The following is a 25,952-nucleotide window of genomic DNA, read 5'->3' on the forward strand; positions in this document are numbered from 1 at the left end:
CATTCTTGTATAGCCGCATAGATAAACACACAAATTTCGCAAGAAATCAAAGCGCTAGTGCTAGGGCTTTGATTTAGAAAGTTATATCCTAATGGAGCAAATGCCACATTTAATTTCATTATTCTATTTGTTGTTTAAAATATAATTACTAATTAAAGTAATTAAAAAGGCTAATATATTACTTAATTACATATATTAAATTAGAAGTATGCCAAAAAAATAAAAGTAAAGAAACCAATTTTATATTTTTAAAATTTCCCTACGAATGTTCTTCGGCACAGGTCTATGCAAGTGAAATTTCCCAGATTAAATTTTCTTTTTAAAAAGTATAGCCGCCCGGTTATACTATATATATATATATAAGGGACACGCCCAGCTCCTAGGTGCCACATGTCAAAATAGTAAAGCCGGACAGCTATACTATTTTGAAAACAATTAGGAAAAATGAGTATAGCCGGGCGGATATACTATTTCTTAAAAAATTTCAAAAAGAATCTAGTATAGCCGGCCGGCTATACTATATATGTATATAAAGACCCGCCCATCGCCTATGCACCACGTGTCAAACGAGTATAGCCAGTCGGCCGTACTATTTTTAGAAAAATTAAAAAAACGTGTATTAACAATTAAGTAAAAAACTGAGTTAGAGAGGTTCGTTGGTAGATGCTCCAAAATGGCATTTGGTTGTTCTTATCCGATTGCCTGCCTCCCAATGAGAAAAGTACACGCAGCCACAATAAATAAATTGACCAAATAATAAATAAATAAACTTGCAGCTTCCCTATCCTATATATGAAGGGCGAGGTAATCTTTAACACATTTACAGTATCAGAGTCTAGAGGTTTGAGTTAGAAGAGAAAGATGAAGAACACTGGGAGTGGGAATGGGAATAAGGGTGACAAAGGCAATGGGAAAGGTAGGGAGGTGAGGAAGGACAGGAAGTCAGGGACAGGCATGAATGGATCACCCAAGAAAGGAGGCCATGGAGGCAAGTTCACTTGGGTCGGAGATCTTGGCTACTCTCCAGCTGAGATGGGCTTCCAGAAGGAGGTTCTCGATGCCAAAGATCCTAACTTTGAAGACCCAGAAGAGATCCCAACCGACTGAATGATCATCATTATCATGGTCTATGATCGACGATGGTGATATTTTCATCTTGATGTAGTTTTCATTTTCATGAATGAGATGTAAATAGATAAAGGCCCTTATGGGAAGATCATCACATTGTGTACAAGTTTTATGTTTAATGGAGTTTGCTATTTTCGTTTTTTTGTGCTTGATCTTGATCTTTACATTCTCTTTGGCTTCATATTTACCCTTTTTTCAGATCAAATAGATTCCTTGACCCAAAATTTTGAAAAAAAAAAAAAAAATCTATTTAGCTCGTGACAAAGAATTATGTTATCCAAAGAACTTGAAAGGTAATCAAAATGGCACCGGTGTTTTGTTGATCAAACTTAAACGTTGTGGATTGTAGAACATTGAAATATAATCAAAATGACACCAGTCTACAAGTGCAACAAACTATCATTTCAAATCTTAATGGTATTTTGGTCCTCAAGTTGTCATGTTAGTTCACCATTGATGATTTGTGATGCATGTCTGACAGCTCTAGCGACTCTCCAAACTTCATGCTGTACAAGTTTCCGTGACTCTGCGGTCTTCAAACTCTTTGCCTTTTCAATAGCTTCATCTATACCAGGGAAGGATTTAGATCCGTAATCATCGTGTTTTGATGGCCCATAAATCTGCAAAAATACTATACTAATTAGTCCATCTCGTAATAATCACGAACCAAGATCACCAGGTTGGGAAAACATATTTACTTTTTGTCTGAGAGGAAAGACATCCATGTTCAGGAACATACCAGATGCTTATACCATGACCTTCCAAGGCGTCCATCTTGGTCTGTAAATGCACGCTCTGCCATCATTAGTCTGTCATTCAGCTCTCTCACCTTAAAATGATCGTTCTTCCCTATAAATTGCCAACCTTTGTGTTGTTCTATTTCCTGGAGAATCATGCTTAGGTTTTGGTAGACATGTGAAATGGAAATACAGATCATGATTTCTAAGACACACAATTTATACCTCTCTCTGGCTGTTTATTTTCGTCGCTGCTTTCTTGAGCTCCTCAATGGACTTGAACAAAGGAGCTAGGTTTATGTTCTTATCTGGAAGCTCATCTTCCAAGTCTTTCATGTGTCTCTGTCATTCAAGGTTGATTGCAATTATTTTTGTCACTAAACACCCCTGCAAATCATTTGTATTGGAAGATAATATTGCCATACCTGTAGCTCCAGTGCATACGAGAGGTAATTAAAAGGCAAGAATTCTGCATCCGCTAGCCAAAGAGCTACCAAACCCCATAAACTTGCCACTGTTTTCAATACCAATGAAATCAATTGAGGTGGCATTTAAACTGTCGGGGGGATGAAACTAGAATTATTAAAAAAGAAAACTTAGAGCTGACCTGCAACATGCCTTTGAAACATTGGGTCACCAAATTTTTGCATCCATATAAAGTCATCATACATCGAATGGTATACTGGGTATCCTGCAATTTTAAAAAAACTATTTGTTAGTAATTTGAAGAATAATGCTTCCTATTTTTTCAGTGGCAACCATGGTATGTGAGTTTAAGCCACATCAAATGTGTTACCTTTACCAAAAGCCATATCAGCTGCTGGAATTCCAACATGTTGAACAAAAGCTGCAAAATCTGATTCGCCACTTCCCAACCTGTCAATCTTATAAATGCAAAATACAGCTTTTTTTCAGGATTACTAGTTTCATTAAGTCTTTAAAATCCATTTTATGAAAAACATCATAAAATTGAACTGTACATTACTGGTTACATAGAAGTACATAAATTCCATCTTTCTCTTAAAATAACTGGATGCAGCTTTGTCACTTGTGAAACCTCATTGACATTATAGTATGAAGGATTTCTTTGAAGCAATTGCTTACCATAGGTGAACTGCTTGAACCGACCCATGATTGGTAGATAGTTTGTGATGAATTATCTGGGTCTTGAACCTTCAAAAGTCAATTTTGAGGATGATTGAGATGAATGAGAAATTATGGCAGAGACCAGAAGGAATTCAAAATTCGCAATCATATTTTTGGATCAAAGGACCATTGTGTTCATGATCTCTGTTGATTTCTAATACTGCATCACATTCATAAGTAGTGTTAGTATAACTATTCTATTTTGTAATACCTGTTGAGTAGCTTGTTTAAGCAGTTCATCAAGCTGTGGAGTTGCAGAGGCCCAGAATCCTGGTCCATATACTGCACTGTCAACATTCAAGTAAGCTATAGCCCTTGAAGCTAGCATTTGCCTGTTTTCCTCTACCCATTCAGTTGATCCTATCTGTAAACATTGTTTAGTTTAAAATTTCATAGAGAGATAGAGATAGATAAATAGAAAGATAGGGGGTGAGAGAGACCAGGCCATATTCCTCAGCATCCCAATTACACAAGACAATGGTACGTCGAGGTTTCCACCCTCTTTTCTGCAGCTTCCCTAATCTTTGGGCAATCTACATTACACATTGAAAGCAGCTTATGTCGACTTTTCCTTGTTGAGAAGGAACTTGATGAGGATATACAATCTAAATCCACAGTTACCTCTAGCAGCGCTGCAGTGCCACTATTCGGGTCAACGGCTCCAAATGTCCATGCATCCCGGTGATTACCCAGAATTACAAATCTACATGTATTTAGAAACAGATTGACTAATCATTTTAAAGTGGGTTTCTTTCATTCATAGAAGTCCATCCATTATGATGAGTACTAGCCAGTATCATTTTCTGTTGTTGGATGCGCATATTCAATCCTAATAGATGCAGCTGATACTTAAAAGCTAGACTTATACTTGCAAAAAAAATTCAAACATACCGGTCAGGTTCTTCCGTTCCTTCTATTACACCAATAACATTCTCAATTGTCCCTATCACTTGCTTTCCCTAAAATGGTGAAACCAACATCCAGAATCAATGCAAAAATAGCAACTTGTTGCATAATTGGTCCTACTGGCTATGCTATACTAGTCATACATACAATGTGCATAAGAATACACAGAACACATGAAATTGCTTCACTTAAACTTGATTTCAGACTTACAGTGTAACTGAGATGAACAATCCCAGGACCTGGCCCAACCTTGTAAGTTGGGGCATCTTCACTTCCTTGCCAATCATCATTTGCCACCTGCCCGCCAATAGCTCTCAAAATGGTTTCACCATCTGCTGCTGAAACTGGCAGTGAAGGTATCAATGGAACATCCCCTGCCTTCTCAACATCATCATCTGAAAGCCTTTCACCCTCTTCACTACTAGCCCATCCTGGTGTTGTAGGATCACCAAGCCCATTGTAAACTGTCCCCACCTGAACCCCACTTGGTGGCAACCACTTACCATCTGGAAACCATTTCCCCTCACCTCCTCCACCACCATAGTCTTTCCTATCTGTATAAACCAAAACCCCAACAGCACCTGCTTCAAATGCAGTCTGCACAATACTTCCCCTATAAATTTTCCCATACCTTGCCAATACAATTGAACCAGAAACATTCACACCCATTTGCTTCAAAACCTCATAGTCCTCTAGACTTCCATAATTGACATAAACCACAGGGGCAGTGACAGTGCCTGACTTTGCAAAAGCATGAAAAGTTGGCAAGACTTCATGTGCCACATCAGCATAAGGATCACCACTATAGATTTCTTGCTGGAGATTAAAATTGATCTGGGATTGGGGTTCTTGGGGTGAAGGTGTGAGGGTTAAGGAGCGTGACACAGGGTAAGTGAGGGCAACAGGGTAAGGGGCTATGTGGGTTTTGATGCTGGAGGAAGCGAAGATGGAGAGGACATAGGCTGCTGCCTCTGCGTTGGCTTCTTGGCCTGCCACGTGGGGCCTGCGGGTGAGGGTGTGGAGGTGGCTGGATATGGAGACATTGTCTGAAAGTGAGCTGGATATGAAGAGAGAGTGGTAGAAGGATTTTGGGGTAGGAGAAAAGAGAAGGAAGATTGAGGAGGTGGCTATGGCTAGTAAGGTGGCTGCTACTGTTTTGATGATCATTTAGTCCAAAAACAAACAAAAAATTCAATCTTTGAGTAAAAGTGAGAGAAGTTTGTTTATTTTGAGTAAATATGGATGATGAGATGATCCTAGTTCATATCGACAGTCATATGTATTATTAGATAATTATTAAAGAAATATTTAAATTTAAATTATGAAATTAATAGAAAAATGATGCCTTGACAGAAGCTTAAACCATGAACTGTAGAAGACGAAGCCTGCAGCTAAACCATTTATTTATTTTTTATCTTATTAGTAGGAAAATGTTATCTTGACTGAGAATGTAAACCAGTGTTCACAATGATTGATACTATTTTTAACTTTCTTATCGTCTTGTAACCTTCTAGAGTGAAAAAAAACAGATTAAAAGTTAGGCTTAACTGTTAATTTGCCCTTTCTACCTAATTTTTGTTTTACACTTTATATTTTTATTTATTTATAGAAAATTAAGAATATGAACGTCTTTTTTTCTCCGATTCCCCCCTGCCGTCTATATCCTCAACATTTTATCTAATTTTCAGTTAAATTATTTTTAAAAAAATAGAAAAAATTAAAGAAAAATCCTTGGATCCACTTAACCAAACCTATTGCCAACCCCCTAACTAACTCTCTCTCCATGCTCTCTCCTCCTACAACCCCATTTGGTGAAAAAAAGAAGTTCATGTCATTAATTTTCTATAATAAAAAATGTATAGAGGATAAATCAAAAGCTATATATAATACGAAAATAAGCTCATGGGGCAAATTATATAAGCTCATGGGGCAAATGAATTAGTTAAGCCTAAAAGTTAAAACAAAGATATGACAGAGTATTAAAGATTCATTTACGCAAATGCCAGATGCGGTTTTCTTTTGGAAAATATTATCTGTTTCTTCACCTTTGATAGATAGTCTTATGCCTAATTAAAACGATTTTACCATTAAGATCAACATGCCCTGTCATGTCAGCACCAACTGGTAGTGGAAGTGCTAAAGAATACCAAAAAATAGAAGTTGGGCAGAAAAAGCACAAAAAGAGAGAAGGGTGGAGTGGAGATTTGATCTTTTCACAACACAATAATAATCCTTCTTCTGGTTTCTTTCACATCACCAAAATTCCCCACACAAGTTAATGTTGCCATGCTGCTACGAGCCAAAATAGTTCTTCTGCATGTGGGCCTAGCAATCATCTCAGCTGCACACAACTACTTGAAGGAAGTTGAGGTTCCACCCTAAAATTAATTGGCAATTGGAGGAGTAACCCAACTCCTTATAAGCCCTTGTTAGATTTCTTAACTTTCCAATGTGGGACTCTTTACCTTCACATTCTCACACGCCTCCGCACGTGTGGCGAATTTTCAAGCCTAACACGTAGACAACACATATTGGGTGACGTGGAGCACGTGTGGCCGTTGGGCTTTCACACATGGGCTAACCCGCTCTGATACCATGAAGGAAGTTGAGGTTCCACCCCAAAACCAATTGGCAATGGGGAGAGTAACCCAACTCCCTATAAGCCCTTACTAGGTTTCTTAACTTTTCAATGTGGGACTCTTTACCTTCACATTCTCACACGCCCCCGCACGTGTGGCGAATTTTCAAGCCTAGCACGTAGACAACACATATTGGGTGACGTGGAGCACGTGTGACCGTTGGGCTTTCACACATGGGCTAACCCGCTCTGATACCATGAAGGAAGTTGAGGTTCCACCCCAAAACCAATTGGCAATGGGGAGAGTAACCCAACTCCTTATAAGTCATTGCTAGGTTTCTTAACTTTTCAATGTGAAACTCTTTACTTTCACATTCTCACACGCCCCCACACGTGTGGCGAATTTTCAAGCCTAACACGTGGACAACACATATTGGGTGACGTGGAGCACGTGTGGCCGTTGAGCTTTCACACGTGGGCTAACCCGCTCTGATACCATGAAGGAAGTTGAGGTTCCACCCAAAACCAATTGGCAATGGGGGGGAGTAACCCAACTCCTTATAAGCCCTTGTTAAGTTTCTTAACTTTCCAATGTGAGACTCTTTACCTTCACATTTTCACACTACTACTTATTTATCAGCTAAACGAATCTGACCCATGGTCACATTCTGTGATTGTAATCAAATGGTGCTTATCTGGACCCATGTTATTGGACGGCCATGATTCAAGGGTAGGCAGAAAGTGGGTTGTAACTCATAAACATTATATTAATATGAGCAAGTCACATAAAACAACCCATTTTCCCCCACAAGAATATACTCTAATCACACGCAAACAGAAAGAGAGACACTCACGGGCAACACCAAACAACAACTCAGAAAGTGTAACAAAAAAAAAAAATATTTAGAAACAACCATTTTTATAAGCAGAAAGCGCACAACCTGTCCTGTGGCTTAGATTGTTTCTCCTCTATCTCTCTCTCTCTCTCTCACATTACAATTTACATGGATGTCCATAGAAGCACCCGTGACTTCTTCACTCTGTCTAGACTGTCTTTGATTCTCCAATTCAGCATAACTTTCCACCTAAAACAAAAGCCATTCTCTATATATATAAACCAAACCAAGCACAAGCACAAGCACAAGCACAAGCCTTTCTCTATTTATAAAAGCACTTGGAATTCCAAACTAATTTAACATACTCTCTATTACTCTTTATACTCATATTCTCTCCTTCTCATATCAGTCCCAATTCTTTTTTCTGTTTTAAAATTAAATGCCAACATTCCAACACATTTTCTATGTTATTATTGTTCTTCTTCTCTTCAATTCAACCCAAACACAATGCCACAGCAAGGGACTTCGACCTGGGAATTCAGCTGGGAAAGTACATTTGACCAAGAACATGACACAAGCCCAATTCTCAGAACAGCAATTCATGAAATGGGTGAGGTTTGTTGGAAGGCTGAAGCACTCTGTGTTCAAGACAGCCAAAAATAAGCTCTTCCCTTCTTACACTCTGCATGTGGCTAAGAACCGTGCTGCTGGAGACTTCACAACCATTCAGGACGCCATTGACTCTCTCCCATTCATCAATCTCTTGAGAGTGGTCATCAAGGTCCATGCAGGGGTCTACACGTGAGTGTCTTCTTCCTTGTGATCATAATTCAGATCACTCTTGGACTTGGTCTCTGTCTTTGACCAAGAAATGCTCTTTTCTTCATGAATTGTCCTATGCTCTGTCTTTCATTGTTGTTATGTGGTAATTTCTCAAGCTGTGGAATGTTAAATGTTTTTTTTTTCCAGGGAGAAGGTTAATATACCTCCATTGAAATCATATATAACCATAGAAGGAGCAGGGGCAGACAAAACAATTGTCCAATGGGGAGACACTGCTCAAACACCATCTGGTCCAAAGAAACAACCTATGGGGACTTACAATTCTGCAACTTTTGCTGTGAATTCCCCTTATTTCATTGCCAGGAACATCACATTCAAGGTAATATCTCTCTCTCTCTCTCTCTCTCTCTCTCTCTCTCTCTCTCTCTCTCTCTCTCTCTCTCTCTATACATTACATACATATATGTGATATATAATTTTACAATTAATATGTAGAACACTACACCAGTCCCAGCACCAGGAGCAATTGGTAAGCAGGCAGTGGCATTTAGAATATCAGCAGATACAGCAGCCTTCTTGGGGTGCAAATTCTTGGGGGCACAAGATACACTCTATGATCATTTGGGAAGGCATTATTACAAGGATTGCTACATTGAAGGTTCAGTGGACTTCATCTTTGGAAATGGACTCTCCCTATTTGAGGTTAGATTAACTTATTTTTCACCTTCTTCCTAAGCATTTTTTCTGAAATTTGTTTAAGTCCAGAAACATAAACATTCAAGCTTTGATCCAAAATTATCAAAAATGATTTCTGATGTTTCTTTTTTTGGTAATTTTCAATATGTACAGAACACAACATTTAACTTTGGCTGTTGTCAAATCATGAGGTTGTGTTCTAGTTGTTGGTGTCTTGTATGTGTCTTGACCTTGCAGCTGCAAGACTCTCTCACATCACTATTCACATGATTATGTAAAAGGGTTTATGTTAATATTGCAATTTGCAAGTACAGGGATGTCACGTGCACGCAATAGCACAGAACATAGGAGCTCTCACAGCACAAGGCAGGAGCAGCCTGTTGGAGGAAACGGGCTTCTCATTTGTAAACTGTAAGGTCACGGGCTCAGGAGCACTCTATCTTGGTAGGGCATGGGGTCCTTTCTCCAGGGTGGTCTTCGCATACACATATATGGACAACATTATCATGCCTAAAGGCTGGTATAACTGGGGTGACCCTAACCGTGAAATGTATGCAACTCTCCCTCTTTTTTTCCCTTAATTTTGTTCGATTTGTCACATCAGCATGTTGCATGATATGTCAGGATGGTACATTGTTGTATCGAGTACACAGGATAACTTATCCGGGTCGGTAGTTTAAATTTCATCATAACCAACCAATCAAATTTATCTACTGAATCACATCTAGGCTTTTCAAAAATATTTATGTGTAGGCAATAGGGCACTTTTGGCATTTGATAACCAAATGGGAAGGGCGGTTACGCAGAGGACCTAACCTAACCATTAAGTGTCTGTCCTTTTGCCCTTTTTCTTCTGCAAAATCTACGTGTGATGCACCATAAAATAACCCTATCCACCTACTCATACATTACGCCCTTCATGTTGGCATAGTTTAAGAAAAGCCACGCCAGCATCTATGTAAAGTTTGGTGCTACTCTGCTTCATATAGTTTCAGTTTGGTTTTTTATTTATTTATGCTTTTTTGGCATTTCAATTTGGTGTTAGTGGCATGCGCATGAGGCTGGCTGTGTAATGATGTATTGTTATTTGCAGGACTGTGTTTTATGGGCAATACAAGTGCACTGGACCAGGAGCTCGCTTTGCAGGGAGGGTTTCATGGTCTAGAGAGCTCACTGATGAGGAAGCCAAGCCTTTTATTTCCCTTACCTTCATAGATGGCTCTGAGTGGATCAAATTGTAATGATTGATCAACTAAAACACCAAAACTATTTTTTTCAAATAAAAAGATTAAAAGAAGTCCTTGTTTAATCCTGTGTTGCTTATATTATGGTTTAATAGTTCACATATAGGTGCATATGTGGGTTAGACCAGTTAAGAAGGACAATGTATTTACCCCTTTGCACTTGAGTTCGATATCCTCTTCATATGTTAGAGTAATTTAGAATATGAATTTGTCAAAATAGTTGACATATAGTTTGTGTAAATTCCATGTTTTGGGGTAAATATCAGTTGGGTTGGCTTCCACTGGGCTATAAGCCAATGGGTTTTCAACTGACTAAGCTAAAACCCTTGGACTGGTCTGAGAAGAAGGGATATTGGTCCAGGACCAAAACCCATGACGTGAAGTGAAACCCAATTTCAAGTAAATTCATGAGCTTGGCAAAAAGTGGGTTCGGATCCATAGCTAATTTTTTGTATTCTCTTCTTGTCCTGGGGGCAGAGGAGGAGGCAAGGTACTTGGAATTAGAATTGGAGGGGAAGCATTTTTATCTGTGATCTCTGAGGCTCTGCCAGAGCTAGACCCTAAGAGAACCAATCTTGAAAGCTCCCTTTCATGAAAAATCTAGCAAAAGGACATTGCTCCCAGTAAAGCTTTGTTTTTTTTGCAAAGCCTGCCTCTGCATCAGGAAAGCTTGAAAAGAATGCGGCCTCAGCCTTCCTATACCCTTTCTGACAGGTCGAAAGCTAATCATCATTGGCTTATATCCCCTTGGAAACTGGAACAAAAAATTTACTTTCAAGAGTAATTGATAACCATGATTGAATTGAAACTATTAATTGTTCCCCTATTTTTTCAGAAAAGTTTTAGTTGGTCAAGGAAAGGAACTAGAAATTATGGGAGAGGATTTGTCTTTTTTAATATTAATTGGTAAGGACAGTAGAGCGACTCTTCAAACATGGAACCCACCAACCAAATTCTGCAGAAGGCTTAAATGCTTAAAAATTTGGACAAGCCGTGATTAAATTCAACATTTCTCTAGAAGTTTGATAATTAGTCTCATATTAGAGACTTTGTATCAAAACTTGGTAATTGGTTTCTTTATTGAAGCTTGATAATTGGTTTCTTTTTGTTTTAGTACAAGCAATAATCTAAATTATAGGAGGGGGGTTTCTCACACATGCGCACAATTAAGATGTCATGGAGGTTCGAACTTAAAACCTCCGGTATGCAAGTCAATATCCTTTTTCACTAGACTATACCCTAATTCGCAATTGGTTTCTTCTTTGAAGCTTGGTAATTGGTTTCTTGGATCAAACGTGCTCACTTCTACAGCAAAATTAAAAGCATTGGAAGAGGCCTGACCTAATTAAAACATGTGGGGTCATATTTTTCAACAGAGTTGACTCAATCAAACAAACAAAATCAATGTAGGAAAAACACATGGGGAGAACATCATGTTCTTGGAGAAGCAGGGTGGTTTCAAACTTTTCCAGTTTTTGCTGTTTTTGTGGTCAATCATGGTACCTGTTTGAAAAAGCTTGGAAAAAATTTCATATTGCAAATGTGTTTCACATGGAATTTGTCAACTTTTGTTGTCACATTTTCAAAAGAAGAGGGAATTGTTTGTTTGGTACAATTGAATAATTAACACATAATAACCCCATCATAATTTATCAGAAGCCAACATTAAAATGAGATTACATCTCACTATAATAAACAGTAAATTATAATCTACAAACACATCTATCTAGTATATTCCCTTCCCCCTATTCATTCTTTAACCAACAAGGTTTTTTTTAGCTTGAACTTGATTATTGCAACTAGCTTAGTTCCTCTCTGGCTCTGAGTTACAAGATTCCAGAGGACCTATCAAGCTTGCTCATTATAGCATTCTTGAAATTAATGGCATCCTGAGCTTGTGAACAAGACCTCTGCATCCTCACCCCACTTAGACTATTTCTTGACTCCAACATTTCATGAAGTGAAAGTCTCCTCTTTGGCCCTGTATCTGGCCTCTGCTTAGGAGCACTATGAGACCTCAACTTGGCCTTGAAAGACTGAGTGCTCGCCATGTAATTTGGAGCATACCCTCTGAAAAAATTGTCAGCACAAACACTCTTTGAAGGTGTGCCAGGCAAATTACTAGCCCCACATGAATTCACAAACCGCGGTGTGCTTTGTGCTGTGGAAACGAATCTGCATTCATCTCCAGCTAGTCCCCAGTCGGATTCTGGGAAATTCCGGCTATCGGGGATCGATAGCCGGGCAGGTCCTCTACATGGGATTGGAGAAGACAGTGCTTGTTGGTAAGTTGGGTCGTCACTGAATTCAGATACACAAGTGTTTGTTCTGCGTGACCTAGATTTAGGCCTGCCTGTATCAACCTCCACAATCTTGGGACTTCCATCAATATTGGCGTCCAAATTAGAAGCAGAGAGCCTTCTGCTGTGGCTTGGAGCTGTGTGCTCACTCCCAGTGTCATCAAATCTCTCCTGCAAGAGTTTGAGTGAACATTAATTATTATGTCAGATTCAATTATTGCCAGAGATTTAAATGTTGATGATACTATTTTGAAACATGGGTTGTTAGTAAATTTGAAGTACCATGGATTTTCGTGCACGGATTTCAAATCTGCTATTGGCTTCAATGTTGTTGGTGGTGGTGTTGATGAGCCCCCGAGTTTTATGAGAACGAACCGTGGCTTGTGCTCTAATGAGAGCTTGCATACTGTGCAGAGTTGCCGTGGCCTGCTTCCTCACTAAATACCCTCTAACTAGCGCCTGCAACTTCACCAGTCCTTTCAGAGCTCTAAGTGCTTTTCGGGCCTGCGTTTGCCAAATCCAAAAAGAAAAGAAAACAACCCAAGAGAAATGTTAGTTTGAGAGAGTTTAAAACTTTCAATATGGCACAAGCATTCCTGAACAAAAATCATAAAAATGTGTACTTTTGTTGCACAATGAGCAAAAGAGAAACATACCAAATAGCCTCTAAAAACAGTTTGAACTTTCACAGCGGCCCATCTTTCTCTTCCACCACCAAACATGGTGCCTCTGCCATGACTGGTGAGGCGGACAACCGCCACGGCCGCGTTAGCTGCAGCAACTGCTGCATCAGCAGCGGCGGCCGTCGCAGCTGCCACAGCAATTGCGTGCTTGTTCTGCTCCTCCTCTGTTTCATTGTAGTATGATCTCAGCCAAGCTGCTTCAGATGGTGATATGTTGGGAGGTATAGTGGCTGGGTTGTGACACAGTAGGGTTGCATCTTCTCTCCCAAAGCTTGACCCTTTCGTGTCTTTGAAGTCACTGGAACTTGAATTTGCTTTGTACTCTTTGTCTTTGGTCTTAATTCCAAACAACCCCTTGAACCACCTTGTTGCTCTGCCCATTTTCACACTAGCACTCTGTTTGAGCTGAGAGAGATAAGACAGAGAGAGAAGATAGAGAGAGAAGAAAAAAGAGGAAGAGAATGGTTTTAAAAGATTGAACGTGAAGACTAAGTAAAACGCAGTTGAAAGTTGAAGTGTTTAGAGGAAGAGACAAGGTCGGTTTCAGGCTTACAGCTCACAATCTTAAGTAGCTTTCCTTGTTGCGGAAAGTGGTGAAACAGAGTTGTTAAAGAATAAAATCTTTGGAAAAACATAAATGTTTGAAAAAAACAGGGGAATTCTCTCTCTCTCTCTCTCTCTCTCTCTCTCTCATTTGTTTTTGAATTTTTTTGAACAAAGAAAAAAGACAGATGGAGTTTGTGCCACGAATCCCAAGTTTAATAATAGGAATAAGGAAGTTCCACTTAGCAGATAATCCAAAAAAAAATTAGAGTAAAATAATAACAGAGGAACGAGTAAACTCACCTCTGTCACCTCGATAGAATCAGATTCTCACCAGAAAAGTGACAAAAAAGAAAATAAAAAGAAAGCCAAGGGAAACAGTGGTGGGAAAGCGATTGAAACGCTCGGATTTTCACTGCTCCAATGGGCAACTCGGGATTCTGGGAAAAGCTTTTTTCTTTCTTTTCTTCTAGTAAAAGAAAAAGAAGTGTCTCAAGCTCAACAATATTCGTCTCCTTCTTCTCTCTCTCATAACTTTCTGGAGCGACGTGTCCTAAAAAAGAAAAGATACCTCAATGTCTCCTCCCTCTGACACTCTCGTGATGCCCTGCCTGCAATATAAAATATTTATACACAATTTGTTCATGTTCATTTGAATTTTTACATGTAAAATTGAAGCAAAAATCATTATGCAACTGGGTTTTTTTTTCTAATGGGCAATGAATGCATGATCGATTGGAATTAAATGATGTTGTTCGACCTTGTGGTGTTTTCTTGTTCTTCTTCTTCTCTGTGCTGCCACCCCTTTGATCTCTGTTTTCGGATTTGAAAGATGATGAGGATTCGGCTGGTTGCTGCAGCATCCAAGTTCTGAAAAATCAGAATTCTTTTTCTCTGTTTCTTTCAATTAGTTGTGCACCAATTCAACTCATCAGTCAATTTGGTTTTACCCTTTTCTCTGCAATGCCTCAGACATGCGTAGCTTAAAGTTCTTATCCCACAATGTACTTTATGCAGGCTTCAGTCATTTCATGCTTAATTATATTACAACGATTTTTAGTTTTCACAGATAAATATGAATGAAGCATATATTTTAGTTTTTCTGGTAAGAAAAAACCAGTTTTCCAACCAATAAAAAAGATCAAAGTGTCTTCAAATAGTGCACTTGGGAAGGCAAAATTTTCATATATGCCAAAAGGCGATGGACGGTCCAACGTGGGTTCTCGGCTTGGAGTGACGTAGAGCACAGATAATTACAAAAACCAGTGTTTGTAAAATGCAATTAACAATTAATAATTAATATATTCTTTTTAGTCTTTGCCAACGTGGGTTCTTGGCTTGAGACACTGCCTCTGCCTGCCTGCCTGCCTGCACTGCTACTGTTACTGCTAGCTGGTAGGAATTCCAAGGGGTAAAACTGTAACTTGAGGTTGATTTGAGATATTGATTTCTTAGCTGGAATGTTTGGTAGGAGCCACATATATATGTGGTGTGGACCATTGAAGAGAAAAATCCAAATGAATGCTACACAGGCTATATATAATGAGGTTTGACGAATTGGGTTTGGCTGAGGGCTCTCTCTCTCTCTCTCATCCCATTTCGTCTCATCATTTTTGTGTACGGTCGGCTTCAACATTCAATTCAATTTAGGGTTTTCTGGGTTCATCATGGAAATGGCAGGAGGTGAGAGATTTGATGTTTTGATTAATACGTAAATGTAGCACGCAGGAAGTGAGGGAACGGTGACGTATTGTTTGGCATTTTATGCATGGAAAAAGGAAACTTTGTACACTTTATCTTTAATTTATACAAAAGGTGATAGATTCTTTGCTTTGTTGCCCTTTTTCTCTTTAGCTTATATTGCGCAGGCAGATGCAAAAGGTTTTCTTTTTTGTGTCGCAAGTTACAACAAAATTATACGGTAGCTAGCTAGAGCCTACATGAATTAATTCAAGAAGATGGCAATGGCATTTGTGGGTGCAATTCATTCTGAAAACCAACCAACCCTTATGATTGGAGCTTGGAATTAAATGGCTCTTTTGCTTCATCAATAACCCAATCGTCTGCATAAATAATTACTACTCGTGAGTGTATAAAGTTTCCAATTTCAATTTGGATGCCAACCCCTATTAACTCAATTGCAATTAAGATAGTTTAACTGTTTTAGTATCATCGCATTGTCAAATTTTAGACAAATCAGTTAGTAATCCATTACCAGCAACATCGATATAATATTGCCCCCAACATAACTACCTACAAAGCCGAGTATGTGCAGAATTTTATCACAAAAGACCTATTAGTAGTAGAACAACTCATTATATATTGTACTTTTTGTTTCAATTTCCCGATATGCAACTTTATATGTTTCAACACACATGACAATGTAGCACACCCGCCTATGAAATATGCAACCCAATTCAATAGGGAGTTTTGTTTTTGGTACCGTGTGCTGGTAGTGCTGGATTTTATAAATCAGAACCCTACTTCTCCCAAAATAAAAGGCATTAATGCAAGAAAAACAAATTACAATTAGTACTTGGTTAAGTGCTAGGGGATCAAACTAATTTATTGACATTAAGTTAGGCAGGTTGTGTGTGTAAGCACGCAACATGGGCTTTATCCGAGTGAGTTGTCAAGATACCATATCTTGGGTTCATGAGCGTTATATGCTCAGCCCCCATTTAGAACCATGATGATGCTGACGAATGATCGGTTTGTTAGGAATTCTGCATCAAATACAATTGTCCCAAATCGGAAAGATGGATTTCCCATAAAGAGATCAATCAAGTGGCAGGTCTTCCTAAATTGTACCAATGTATCTTGAGACACGGGTGTAATTAAACTCAAATGAACTTAAATTAGATGATTAAGTTGAGGACAACGTCGGTGCAATTCATCTTTTTAAGGGCAGGCTAGAGAGGAGCCATGAGAACGGGGGGTCCCAACAGGGCTTAAGGGCAGGCTACACTACAAGTGAATCACTGAGATGGGTAGGCTGGAGTCGGACAGTACAACGTGTCTGCTTATGAAGAAGAATGGAACCCCCCATTGAGCTTATAAATAGAGTGGGCTTTACCATTGATATTGATGTTCCAGCTAGTCCAGTCCAGTCCAACTTCGTTTGACCCAAATGGTTTGCTGGCCCTGGGACAGTAGTTCGTTCGTTCACGCTACTCTTTTGGGCTTCTTCTACCATGCGAATCCACCACAGAGATTGAACAACTCTCTGTTTGTTTGTGGCACACTACTCTTTTAGATATGATAGTTTTAAGATTTATCACACCCATTGCGCTTTTTTTTTTCTTTTCTTTTTCTTGGTCGGTTGTTTTTGCACCATATGATATTAATATTATCATGATCTAATGGCTGGAAAGAAAGCTTGGAGTTTGAACACAGAAAACGTTATCCCTTTTGAGGTGACCCCACGAAACTATATCAGCCCTAACTAAAAGTCTAACACAGAACAATGCATATATTAAATATATATATACTTGCATTGCATTGCATCTCTCCTCAATATCTTGTAGCTGTGTTGTGTGTGTGCGAGCATTATTTCAAGGCAATAAAAAAACCCTACACAACACAACACAGCCAAACACATATAGATTAAACCAGTGGCCATGTATGCGTGTTTACTTTATGACCACCACCAACACCTAGGACGGCCCCACGTGTCGACCTCAGAGGGGGTAGAAAATGATGGGTTTGAGAGTGAGAAGCTGAGAGCTGAGCAGTGGTAGCTAGCAAACTGTAGATGGTGGCAGAGGCCATGTGTGGAGAAGTTGAGTACCTCCAGAGGGGAGACATGCCATGCCAATTGGAGAAAATATTATTTGTGCAGCAAATCATATCCAAATGGAACCCCCAACTCAACTCAACTCAACTCATGCAAAAACAAGCCTAGCTAGCTTGTGATGATAAAGTAGAATATTCCAACTCCAAGTTCTTTCTCTTTGTTGCTTGTAAGGTGGACAAAGCCTACCTCTATGCCCTAATTTAGCCTACAAGTTCCTGTTTCATGTGGGCAAGAGGCTAATGAGCTATGGGGTTTCTTTCATGTCTATCAACAGAGACAGGCATGATGGAGTTGGTTTGGTTTGTTACATATATATATATATATAATTTCACAGTTGTTTTGTTGGGATTTTACTATTTAGAATGTGATCAATTGCCAACAAGAAGTATATTTGTTTAGTGAAGTTTTAGATAAGGAGACAGGATAGATAGAAAGAAAAGAGAGCGATTATTGTTAAAAAAGAAAAGAAATGGGGGTGGTTGCAATGCAACTTCATCAAAAGAGTACTTGCCATGTGATGAGAGAATTGCATGATACTCTAAAATGATGATGCTGTCTTTTATTCTCTTCTTCTTTATCTGTTTTGAAAACCTAGCTAGGGGTTGGTTGAGTTGATATTGATTAGTGTTCTTAACCTAACTCACAATCTAATTCATCTCTCCATGGGTAATTGATCTTAGATTTTTTACTTTTACTGCTTAACTTTTGGCAAATTTAGGGTTTTAAAAAGTCAGTGTTCTGGGGTAAAATGTGGATTTGGCTTTTTTCCCAAAAACATGAAACTATTCTAGTGGGGGTTAATGCTTTGGCGTTTTCAACCAATTGACTGAAGAAGCAGTACATATTTGGCATTTTTGGCTGGGACATGTCTGAGTTTCCCGAGCAGTGGTGATGCCAGACTGAAAGTGTTTTCTTCCAAATTCCAAGTACTATTATAAGATATTGGACGATCCAATCAGAATCAAACATGGTTTTCAGATGCTTCAAAAGGACATGTATGGTGTGGTGGTCACTCATCATGTCTCCAACAACGAAGAAAGTTTTGCCATCAAACTGGTTCTCGCTAGTAGAGCTATAGGTCCAAGATAATGGCCACGCCTTCAGGTCTGAGGTTAAAGTTTTGGAGCATGCTATATGCTTAGGCTACGTACAGTTAGCCTTAGGCCTTTAATAATCGTAGAGAAATATAATATTCATTTCAACTTCTATTTCCAACTTATGTGTATTCATTTCAACTTCTATTTCCAACTTATGTGACACATAACAAAGCACGTTATATCGTTATATTATTGAAAAAATACTGTATAAAATTCAATGAGACTCAAAACGAACGAGCATGCCGTGTTATTCGAATAAAATAACACAAAGTTGAGTTGTATAGCGTTGTCGAATGCTAAGATTATTTGGTTGATTGCGACCATATCCAATCCAACACACCAACATCATTCTACCATCTTTTTTCAATTTCTTATATTACTAATTAGCATAAGAAAAAAAGATCAAAAAAATTGGCTGACGTTTACGCCATCACATATCCTTGGTCGTAATTGTCATGCATTTGCTTAATTATGCTAATTAACCAGATTATAATTAATCTACATATACATGCATGTACCGTTGACTCTAATCTTAAACATGTATGTGATGTATACATGTAGCTGGCGAGTTTGACCTTCACATTATATATTGCATAAAACAAAACAAGAGGGTTGAAGAGACTTTTAGCCAAAGAAAATGGCTTTGAAAAATATAATGTCAACGGATAATTAGTGACTAACAATTAACTAACAACATCAACCTCATATTCAAGTATAAAATCAAAATATCAACCTCAAATGTCAATGTCAAACTCAAATTCCCAAGTCCCTAAATTAATGATTAACTCCTATATTAGTGCATGAAAGTGGCTACTTAACAACATGTCTATAGTATTAATGTAATACTGCATGACTTTCTTTGATAATAAGGAGAATAACCTAAATATAATCCATAATTAGATCACCCTATATTAATATTCTAGTAGAGATTATCTTATATAAATAAAAAACGAGCATATTACATTAATATTATGTCATTCCGGAAACAGACTCAATCTAATCACAATTCATATTGTATAATAATCGCAAAGATTAGGAATTGAACCGAGTTGGAGCCATTTTTTGAAATTCAAATATTGGGAACCTGAGACATTTGCTTCATCATACATATATCTCTTTAGCTAGAAAATCCTACATACATCACTAATGCTATAGTATATATATTGTGGTTGTATTTCAAGCTAATCACGCATTTTCATGTTTTAACTTTCTGTACAACATTATACGATTGGGTTGAGATATCCATGTCGCATGAATGTTCTTCTTTCCTCTAGAGCCAGCAGTGTAATATTGTAACAAAAGCAAATCCTGAATGGATGAGAAGCGTGGCTAAATAATTAGTTCTGGTTTTTTTTTTTTAATGGATTTGACGGGCATGGAACCCACAGGTTTGGCTTGATACCAGTTGAGGGAGGGTCAGTTTTGAAGTAGCTAGCACGTTTGGCCAAGGTAGGCTAGGGGATCTAGATGATCAATGATATGAATATATACATATATGAATGTGGATTAAAAGACAATAGAGTACGTAGGAAAACAACCAAGTCCCACTGATCAATGACAACATATTGACATGAAAGGCCATGATTTCCCCTCGTGCACTTTCTGCACACATGTACATCATGCATGTGCTTCTTTTTAACACACACACTCTCTCTCTCTCTCTCTTCTAATTTCTTTCAACTTTTCAGAGCTGAGCTCCCCTGCCATGGTGGCCTTTCCTCATGATAGCAGTGCAAATGTGCATTATAAGCTAGCCCTTGTTTGTTTGCTGGCTCTTCAACTCCTTTATCCGTATATATAAACCAAGTACCTGACCTGAATTGGATCCACGTTTTCAGAACATGTTGCTACAATAACATAGCAAGCGTAGCTATATTTATATGTTTGTGTCCAAACAAGTCGGATTTCTGATGAATTTGCTTTTTTTGTATATGCTGCTACACGACGACGCAAGTCCAATCACACTCACACATGCTGCATATGCTGTGGTTTGAGTGAAGTTTTGTCAACTAGACTCTCTCTCTCTCTCTCTCTCTCTCTCTCTGTCTCTATAATTGAGGCCTACCTTTACCTTTGTACGTAAGAATAATGACCTTATGAGGTACCTATTGGCCGTCTGTTATCACTTTGATAGGGAAATGGATTATAATGCAAAACGTGTCTTCATCCAATCTACTTAGTAAATTGGTCCCCCAACCAATCACTAGGCATATTGCGTGTAAGACTCTACGAACAGAATGAAAAATATCAAGTGTGTGTGAGAATTTTCCCTCATGAGAGCAAGCATGATTGAGAATCTTTGCGTTCCTAAAAACATAACTAATTATTGTAGATATTAGCTGTACTTAGAACCTTGGGTATGAGTTATGTTTACATATGTTATATATGTCATGTTTAAATCCAAACTAAGCAAATTTATGAAAATTAGGAAGGTGTACATCTAGATCACGTTTAGTGACTCGAACTGCAGTGAACTATATAAAAACTGGCTTATGTTAAACTCAACTACTCAACTCCAATCTAGTCCAAACTCACGGCGACAACCTTATAGACTTAAGCTTAGGATATGATGAATAGTATCCAAACGTAGTTGGGGAACTTGGGACCTGGGACCAAGACCTGGACGAAATGAAGCCAAGACGATAAGGTCAAACTGTCCTTATTTAGTTTGTTTGGTTGGCCTACCCACTGCCACGTGTCAGATTCCGATTGGAAGCCTAATCTAATACTTTCGAAAGCCTTGTCCACCCACCCAACCTGATGATGAAAGGAAAAGATCAAACATGTCCGAATTTTTGAGACATTTCCCATTTGCACTAGGCACTTACAGTCTACACTGTACTGCCTTGTCTCTGTCAAAAATATATCATTCATTCAACTCCAACCCAATCGAACTTTAAAGTAAAAACACCAATCGCTATTTCCACAACCCAAAACACTAGATAATCTTGCCAAAATTATCGCTTGTACTTAAAATAACAGCTATTTTTTTATACAAGCGATAATTTAAATTACTTTAACTTACGAGGCAGTGAAATCGAACTCGAATGCAAAAACAAATCTGCATTTGATGGTTTATAAAAAATGCTTGTCATACCATATCTATATAGGCAGCACTTGAAGCAACCAAGAGAACACATGGTGGGATGGGATATGATATGAGTGCTTGAACTTTAATCTTTTGTTTTCGATTTTAATTAATCAAATCAAAACCCACTCAATCTGATTCACTCAGTGAAAAAATAAAAAAGCAGAACCCACTCATCAGATCATCACATTAATTAATAATAACAAAGAACAAAATTGTTGATTTATTCTTTTTACGCAAATCCAAATCTGTGACCCAAAAAATAATAATAATTCACAATCGTACTGAAAGAAAATAAAAAGGAATAATTATATATAAAAAACTGGTGGCAAAAATTAAATCTGATCTGGAATATTTGGATTATCGAGAAGAAGGCACCGTAATGATAATCAACGGCTGTTGCTCCTCCTCTACACCCTTAAAATCAGGTACTACGACTTCACACCCGGCGCACGTTAGTGACTGGGCCCTCTTAGCTTGGAGATCCCAGTCTGTGGTCCCAACCACATACAACATCAGCCCAGCACAACAAACCTGGGCCGACAGCAACCCGATCCAGAGTCCACAAAACCCCACCCCGACCCAGAACCCGAGACCAATCGCCACGGGCATGCCCACCAGATAGAACGCGCTGAGGTTCACGTTGGCTGCGGTGGAGGGGCGCGCGCTCCCTCTGAGGACCCCACACCCAACCGTCTGCGGGCAGTTTCCAAGTTCGCACAGGCCTAGGATGGGCAGCGCCGCCGACGTCAGCCGCACGATCTCGGCATCGCTGGTAAAAATCCGGCCCCAGCTCCCCCTCATCCCGGACGCGAAGGTCGTTGCCGATAGGCCCATCAGGAACGCCAGCATGACCGCGACCGCAGAGGATAATTTCGCCTTGTGCGGGCGTTTCGCCCCGAGCTCGTTCCCGACCCGCGTGGAGACCGCGAAGCTCAGCGAGGATGGGAACACGTAAATCAACGACGTCGTTTGGATGAGCACTCCCATCGAGGCGACGGTTGCTCTGGGGTCCACAAGAAGCCCACACAAGACGATCATGATCTCGTACCACCACCACTCCAAACAGACAGAAACGCAGCTCGGAGCCGCGAGCCGAAGCAGTGGCTTCCAGCCTGTCAAGCACTCCCGGCTCGGCGCGGTCCACGTAGGCTCGTGTATCCCCTTGGCCCACACGTAAGAAACAAGAGACAACAAGACAAACAAATTGGAGGCAGCGGAAGCGGCAGCGACGCCGGCCACGCCGAGTCGAAGCCAAGTGACCAAGAGGAGGTTCATGGGCAGGTGAAAGAGCGCGCCGGCGAGCGATGCTAACGTGAGCGGGTGGGTGATGCCCTGGGCGCGAAGGTAAATGCGGATTGGGTGAATGAGGGAGTTGGTGAGGAGGTCAGGGAGGGAGAAGATGAGGTAGGTGTGGGCCATGGCTGTGATATCTGGGTCTTGGCGGAGGTACAGCAGGATGGAGGACATGCTGAGCCAGAGCAGCGAAATGGGCAGCGACGAAACGACGAGGAAGATGACGGAGCGGTGAAGGGTCAAAGAGAGGAGCTTTGGACGTTGGGCTCCGAAGGCTTGGGAACAGAGAGGCTCCATGCCCAGGGCCAGGCCGGAGAGGACAGAGTAGCCGGTGATGTTGGCGAAGGCGATGGCCAACGACCCGGCGGCGAGCTCGAGGTCCCCGAGGCGGCCGAGGAAGAGCATGGAGACGACTGAGCGGGAGTAGAGAATGAGGGCGGTGAGGAGGATGGGGAAAGCCAGCTGAAACAGAGACTTGGTCTCAGATATTATGTCTGGAAGAGTAATTGAGTCAGTGAAATGCTGTGGTGGCGGGGGTTGGTGTTGCAGCTGATGCTGCTGATGCTGATGCTTTGCAGGATGGGTTTCATGTTTAATGGCGGTGTTTGGTAGAAATAAGAAGTCTAAGAAGAGATGGGGTTGTGACTGTTGGCGGTGCTCTGTTTTCTTGGCGGCTGTTGATGAAGCAGCAGAAGGATTTGGATTGCACATGATGCTGCTGCTGCTCCTGCTGATTATGATGATGGTGATGATCAACAACAAGAAGAAGAAATTACGTTTGTTTTGTTTGTGCTGCAGCTAGCCTATATATATATATATATGTCTATATTCGATGATGATGAATTGTTTCTGTTTGAATGATGCTCTGTTTTCAGCTGAGAGAGAGAGAGAGAGAGAGAGAGAGAGAGAGAGAGAGAGAGAGAGATACTCTCGTAAAGAGCACTCTATGTCTTTGAAAGATAGATGGATTGGATGGATAGATGGATGGCTTGGTTTTTGGCGTAGAGGAGAGGGATATACAAAGTAGGGTATTAATAGAGGTGTTGTGTTGAGCTGGGGCATTTCTGTCTTTCTCTGCAATTTTGAACTTTGTTTATCTATATACTCTGTTTTTTACCCTTTAAACTCCAACATCATTCCTTTTTTTTCAATTTTAAATATTTATGAGAATGTGGTAATTAGTTGTTTTGTTTAGTTTATGTGGTTTGAAGAAAGAGACGTCAGATTGTCAGGATTTTTGGGGCAGAGGTTTCAATTTCCAACAAGTAAAAATTTTAAGGGGATTCTTCTGGTGATTTTTTTGCTCTCACTCACGAAGGCTCATCACTTTCTGCTGCTCTGTGCTTTCTCTCTGGTCTCTGCCCTTTACCTACGTAGATACATTATAATAATGTGCTTTGCTTTCCTTCAAAAGCCAGTGATTCGAGCACCCTCTTCTCACGGGCACTCATCAAGGCAATGCAATGCAATGCAACAAAGAAAGGAACTTGTTTCGACACAATTTGCGGCCCCAACAGTCTACACCACTACGTTATGATCAAAATCATATAATCACGGGCATTTCATAAATAGATTCATTTTAATTTGACATCTTATATAAAAATTCTTAGAAAGTCTGTTTGGAGAAAGAAAAAAAAAAAACTTTAAATTAGCCACTTGTTATTTTCTGAATGTGTTACAATTTTTTTCAATTGAAAATACAACATAGATTTTTTCTAAAGTATTGGACTTTAAATATTTTTTTATTTTATAAAATGTCATGTTAGAATGAGTATATTTATGAAAAGTTAAATTGTGTACTTGAATTAAAAAGATTTCACTTCATTTTCAATACACGGTCTCGCACGTGGGAGAGTATTAGAGAATGCAGTCTCGTATGGATGAGGATCATGGACAAAAGTTTACTTTGTAGGGCTACCTTGTTCACAAAGGTTACTTGGAAACTAGATTTTTATATTCCATTCGTATTGAGAACTCGAATAGGGAGGGAGGTTTTCCTCCTTCGTACTCCATTACATTTTGTTGATTTAAATATTTGTGGTTATAGAAGGAGGGAGCTAATTCGAAATATCCCAAGTCCCCTAATAAGAATAACAACATCTCATGCCACATTTTTTGAGGCATAATTGCAAGCTGTTGATGATTGATTGACGTTAATCTTCTGTTGGAGGAGTGAGACGCGAGGTCACGCTTGCCCTACTTGGAGCATCACGAACTACTCTTTCTTCATTTAAATTCATTTTCTGCACCAAACCAAAAAAGAAAAAAGAAAGATATACATAGGGAGAGAGAGAGAGAGAGAGTGAGACAGGGAAGTGGCCGGTGGGTGGGCCTGGCGGCCGTTTGGATGATCTGATTGGGCGACTGGAATTTCTGAATTGGACACTAATTAAGGAGGGTCTCGCTTCTACACGTCAGCCAAAACACCGCCTTCATTTCACTGCCAAAAAATGCTGTCCCATGGACGTTGCTCCCTCCTCCTCCAAAGTCTTATCCCACGTCACATTTCATCGCCCCTTCACACCAGTCCTCCCCTCTGTTTCTCAAAAGTTGTGCCAGCGAGAGTTGCGCGCGTGCGTGACAATTCAACACATACGAATATAATTCTATTAATCATGATTCTAATTTAAAGTCCAACCATATATTATTAAATTGTTAATAGTTTTAATGACATGACTGGTTATTTGGTAGGGTTGTCGAAACTCTCATGTAACGAGAATAATATTTTTTATTATTTTTAAGTAATAACGCAATGACATATAGAAATTTATCTAGCAAAAAATAATATTATTTCCGTTATAAGTAATTTTTTTTCCCACAATGGGATGAGACCGTGCGTCAATCCTAGCCCATTGTGAGAACCCTAGACTAGTTACCCTATACAAGAATTTATGTAGTCAAATGCATGTAAGTTTGAAAGGGTAATTATATATATATATATATATATGTGTGTACATATACGTGCGTTGCGTGATGAACGGGGGAGTAGCATGAGGTCCTCGCTGGGTTTCCACAAACAGATGGAAGGAAGGAGACAGAAATGCCTCCAATTCAATGAAAGCGCATGCATTATTAAAATTTATTTTACTTTAATT

At 39.5% G+C, this 25,952-nt stretch overlaps 4 protein-coding genes across 5 annotated transcripts; 1 reads left to right on the forward strand and 3 right to left on the reverse strand.

Annotated features, from left to right (window-relative positions):
- Positions 1 to 1,414: 1,414 nt before the first annotated feature.
- LOC117634408 (probable glutamate carboxypeptidase LAMP1) lies at positions 1,415 to 5,338 on the reverse strand. The gene is made up of 12 exons (XM_034368508.1): positions 4,128 to 5,338; positions 3,903 to 3,970; positions 3,633 to 3,714; positions 3,452 to 3,544; positions 3,223 to 3,375; positions 2,970 to 3,038; positions 2,662 to 2,749; positions 2,473 to 2,556; positions 2,291 to 2,379; positions 2,091 to 2,207; positions 1,868 to 2,011; positions 1,415 to 1,748 (listed from the first exon to the last, which is right to left on the reverse strand). Exons 1-12 carry the CDS (start codon positions 5,082 to 5,084, stop codon positions 1,566 to 1,568), a joined length of 2,127 nt encoding a protein of 708 aa, XP_034224399.1. The 5' UTR covers positions 5,085 to 5,338; the 3' UTR covers positions 1,415 to 1,565.
- Positions 5,339 to 7,449: 2,111 nt separating this feature from the next.
- On the forward strand, positions 7,450 to 10,932 carry LOC117634537 (probable pectinesterase 53). 2 transcript variants are annotated; one of them, XR_004586787.1, is made up of 6 exons: positions 7,450 to 8,132; positions 8,301 to 8,493; positions 8,610 to 8,816; positions 9,125 to 9,360; positions 9,904 to 10,118; positions 10,580 to 10,932. XR_004586787.1 is itself a non-coding variant. In XM_034368686.1 (5 exons), exons 1-5 carry the CDS (start codon positions 7,771 to 7,773, stop codon positions 10,049 to 10,051), a joined length of 1,146 nt encoding a protein of 381 aa, XP_034224577.1. In that variant the 5' UTR covers positions 7,450 to 7,770; the 3' UTR covers positions 10,052 to 10,119. The 2 variants fall into 2 exon arrangements, 1 of the variants encoding a protein (XP_034224577.1); XM_034368686.1 differs by lacking the exon at positions 10,580 to 10,932 and having other exon boundaries at positions 9,904 to 10,119.
- Positions 10,933 to 11,677: 745 nt separating this feature from the next.
- On the reverse strand, positions 11,678 to 13,696 carry LOC117636060 (protein IQ-DOMAIN 14-like). The gene is made up of 3 exons (XM_034370497.1): positions 13,011 to 13,696; positions 12,637 to 12,858; positions 11,678 to 12,525 (listed from the first exon to the last, which is right to left on the reverse strand). Exons 1-3 carry the CDS (start codon positions 13,416 to 13,418, stop codon positions 11,881 to 11,883), a joined length of 1,275 nt encoding a protein of 424 aa, XP_034226388.1. The 5' UTR covers positions 13,419 to 13,696; the 3' UTR covers positions 11,678 to 11,880.
- Positions 13,697 to 21,829: 8,133 nt separating this feature from the next.
- Positions 21,830 to 23,648, reverse strand: LOC117635115 (protein DETOXIFICATION 51). Its single transcript, XM_034369456.1, has one exon. The coding sequence runs from the start codon at positions 23,566 to 23,568 to the stop codon at positions 21,922 to 21,924; it is 1,647 nt and encodes a 548-aa protein (XP_034225347.1). The 5' UTR covers positions 23,569 to 23,648; the 3' UTR covers positions 21,830 to 21,921.
- Between the last annotated feature and the right edge of the window lie 2,304 nt (positions 23,649 to 25,952).

The sequence above is a fragment of the Prunus dulcis genome, chromosome 7 (assembly GCF_902201215.1).
Source record: "Prunus dulcis chromosome 7, ALMONDv2, whole genome shotgun sequence".
NCBI classification, from domain to species: domain Eukaryota; kingdom Viridiplantae; phylum Streptophyta; class Magnoliopsida; order Rosales; family Rosaceae; genus Prunus; species Prunus dulcis.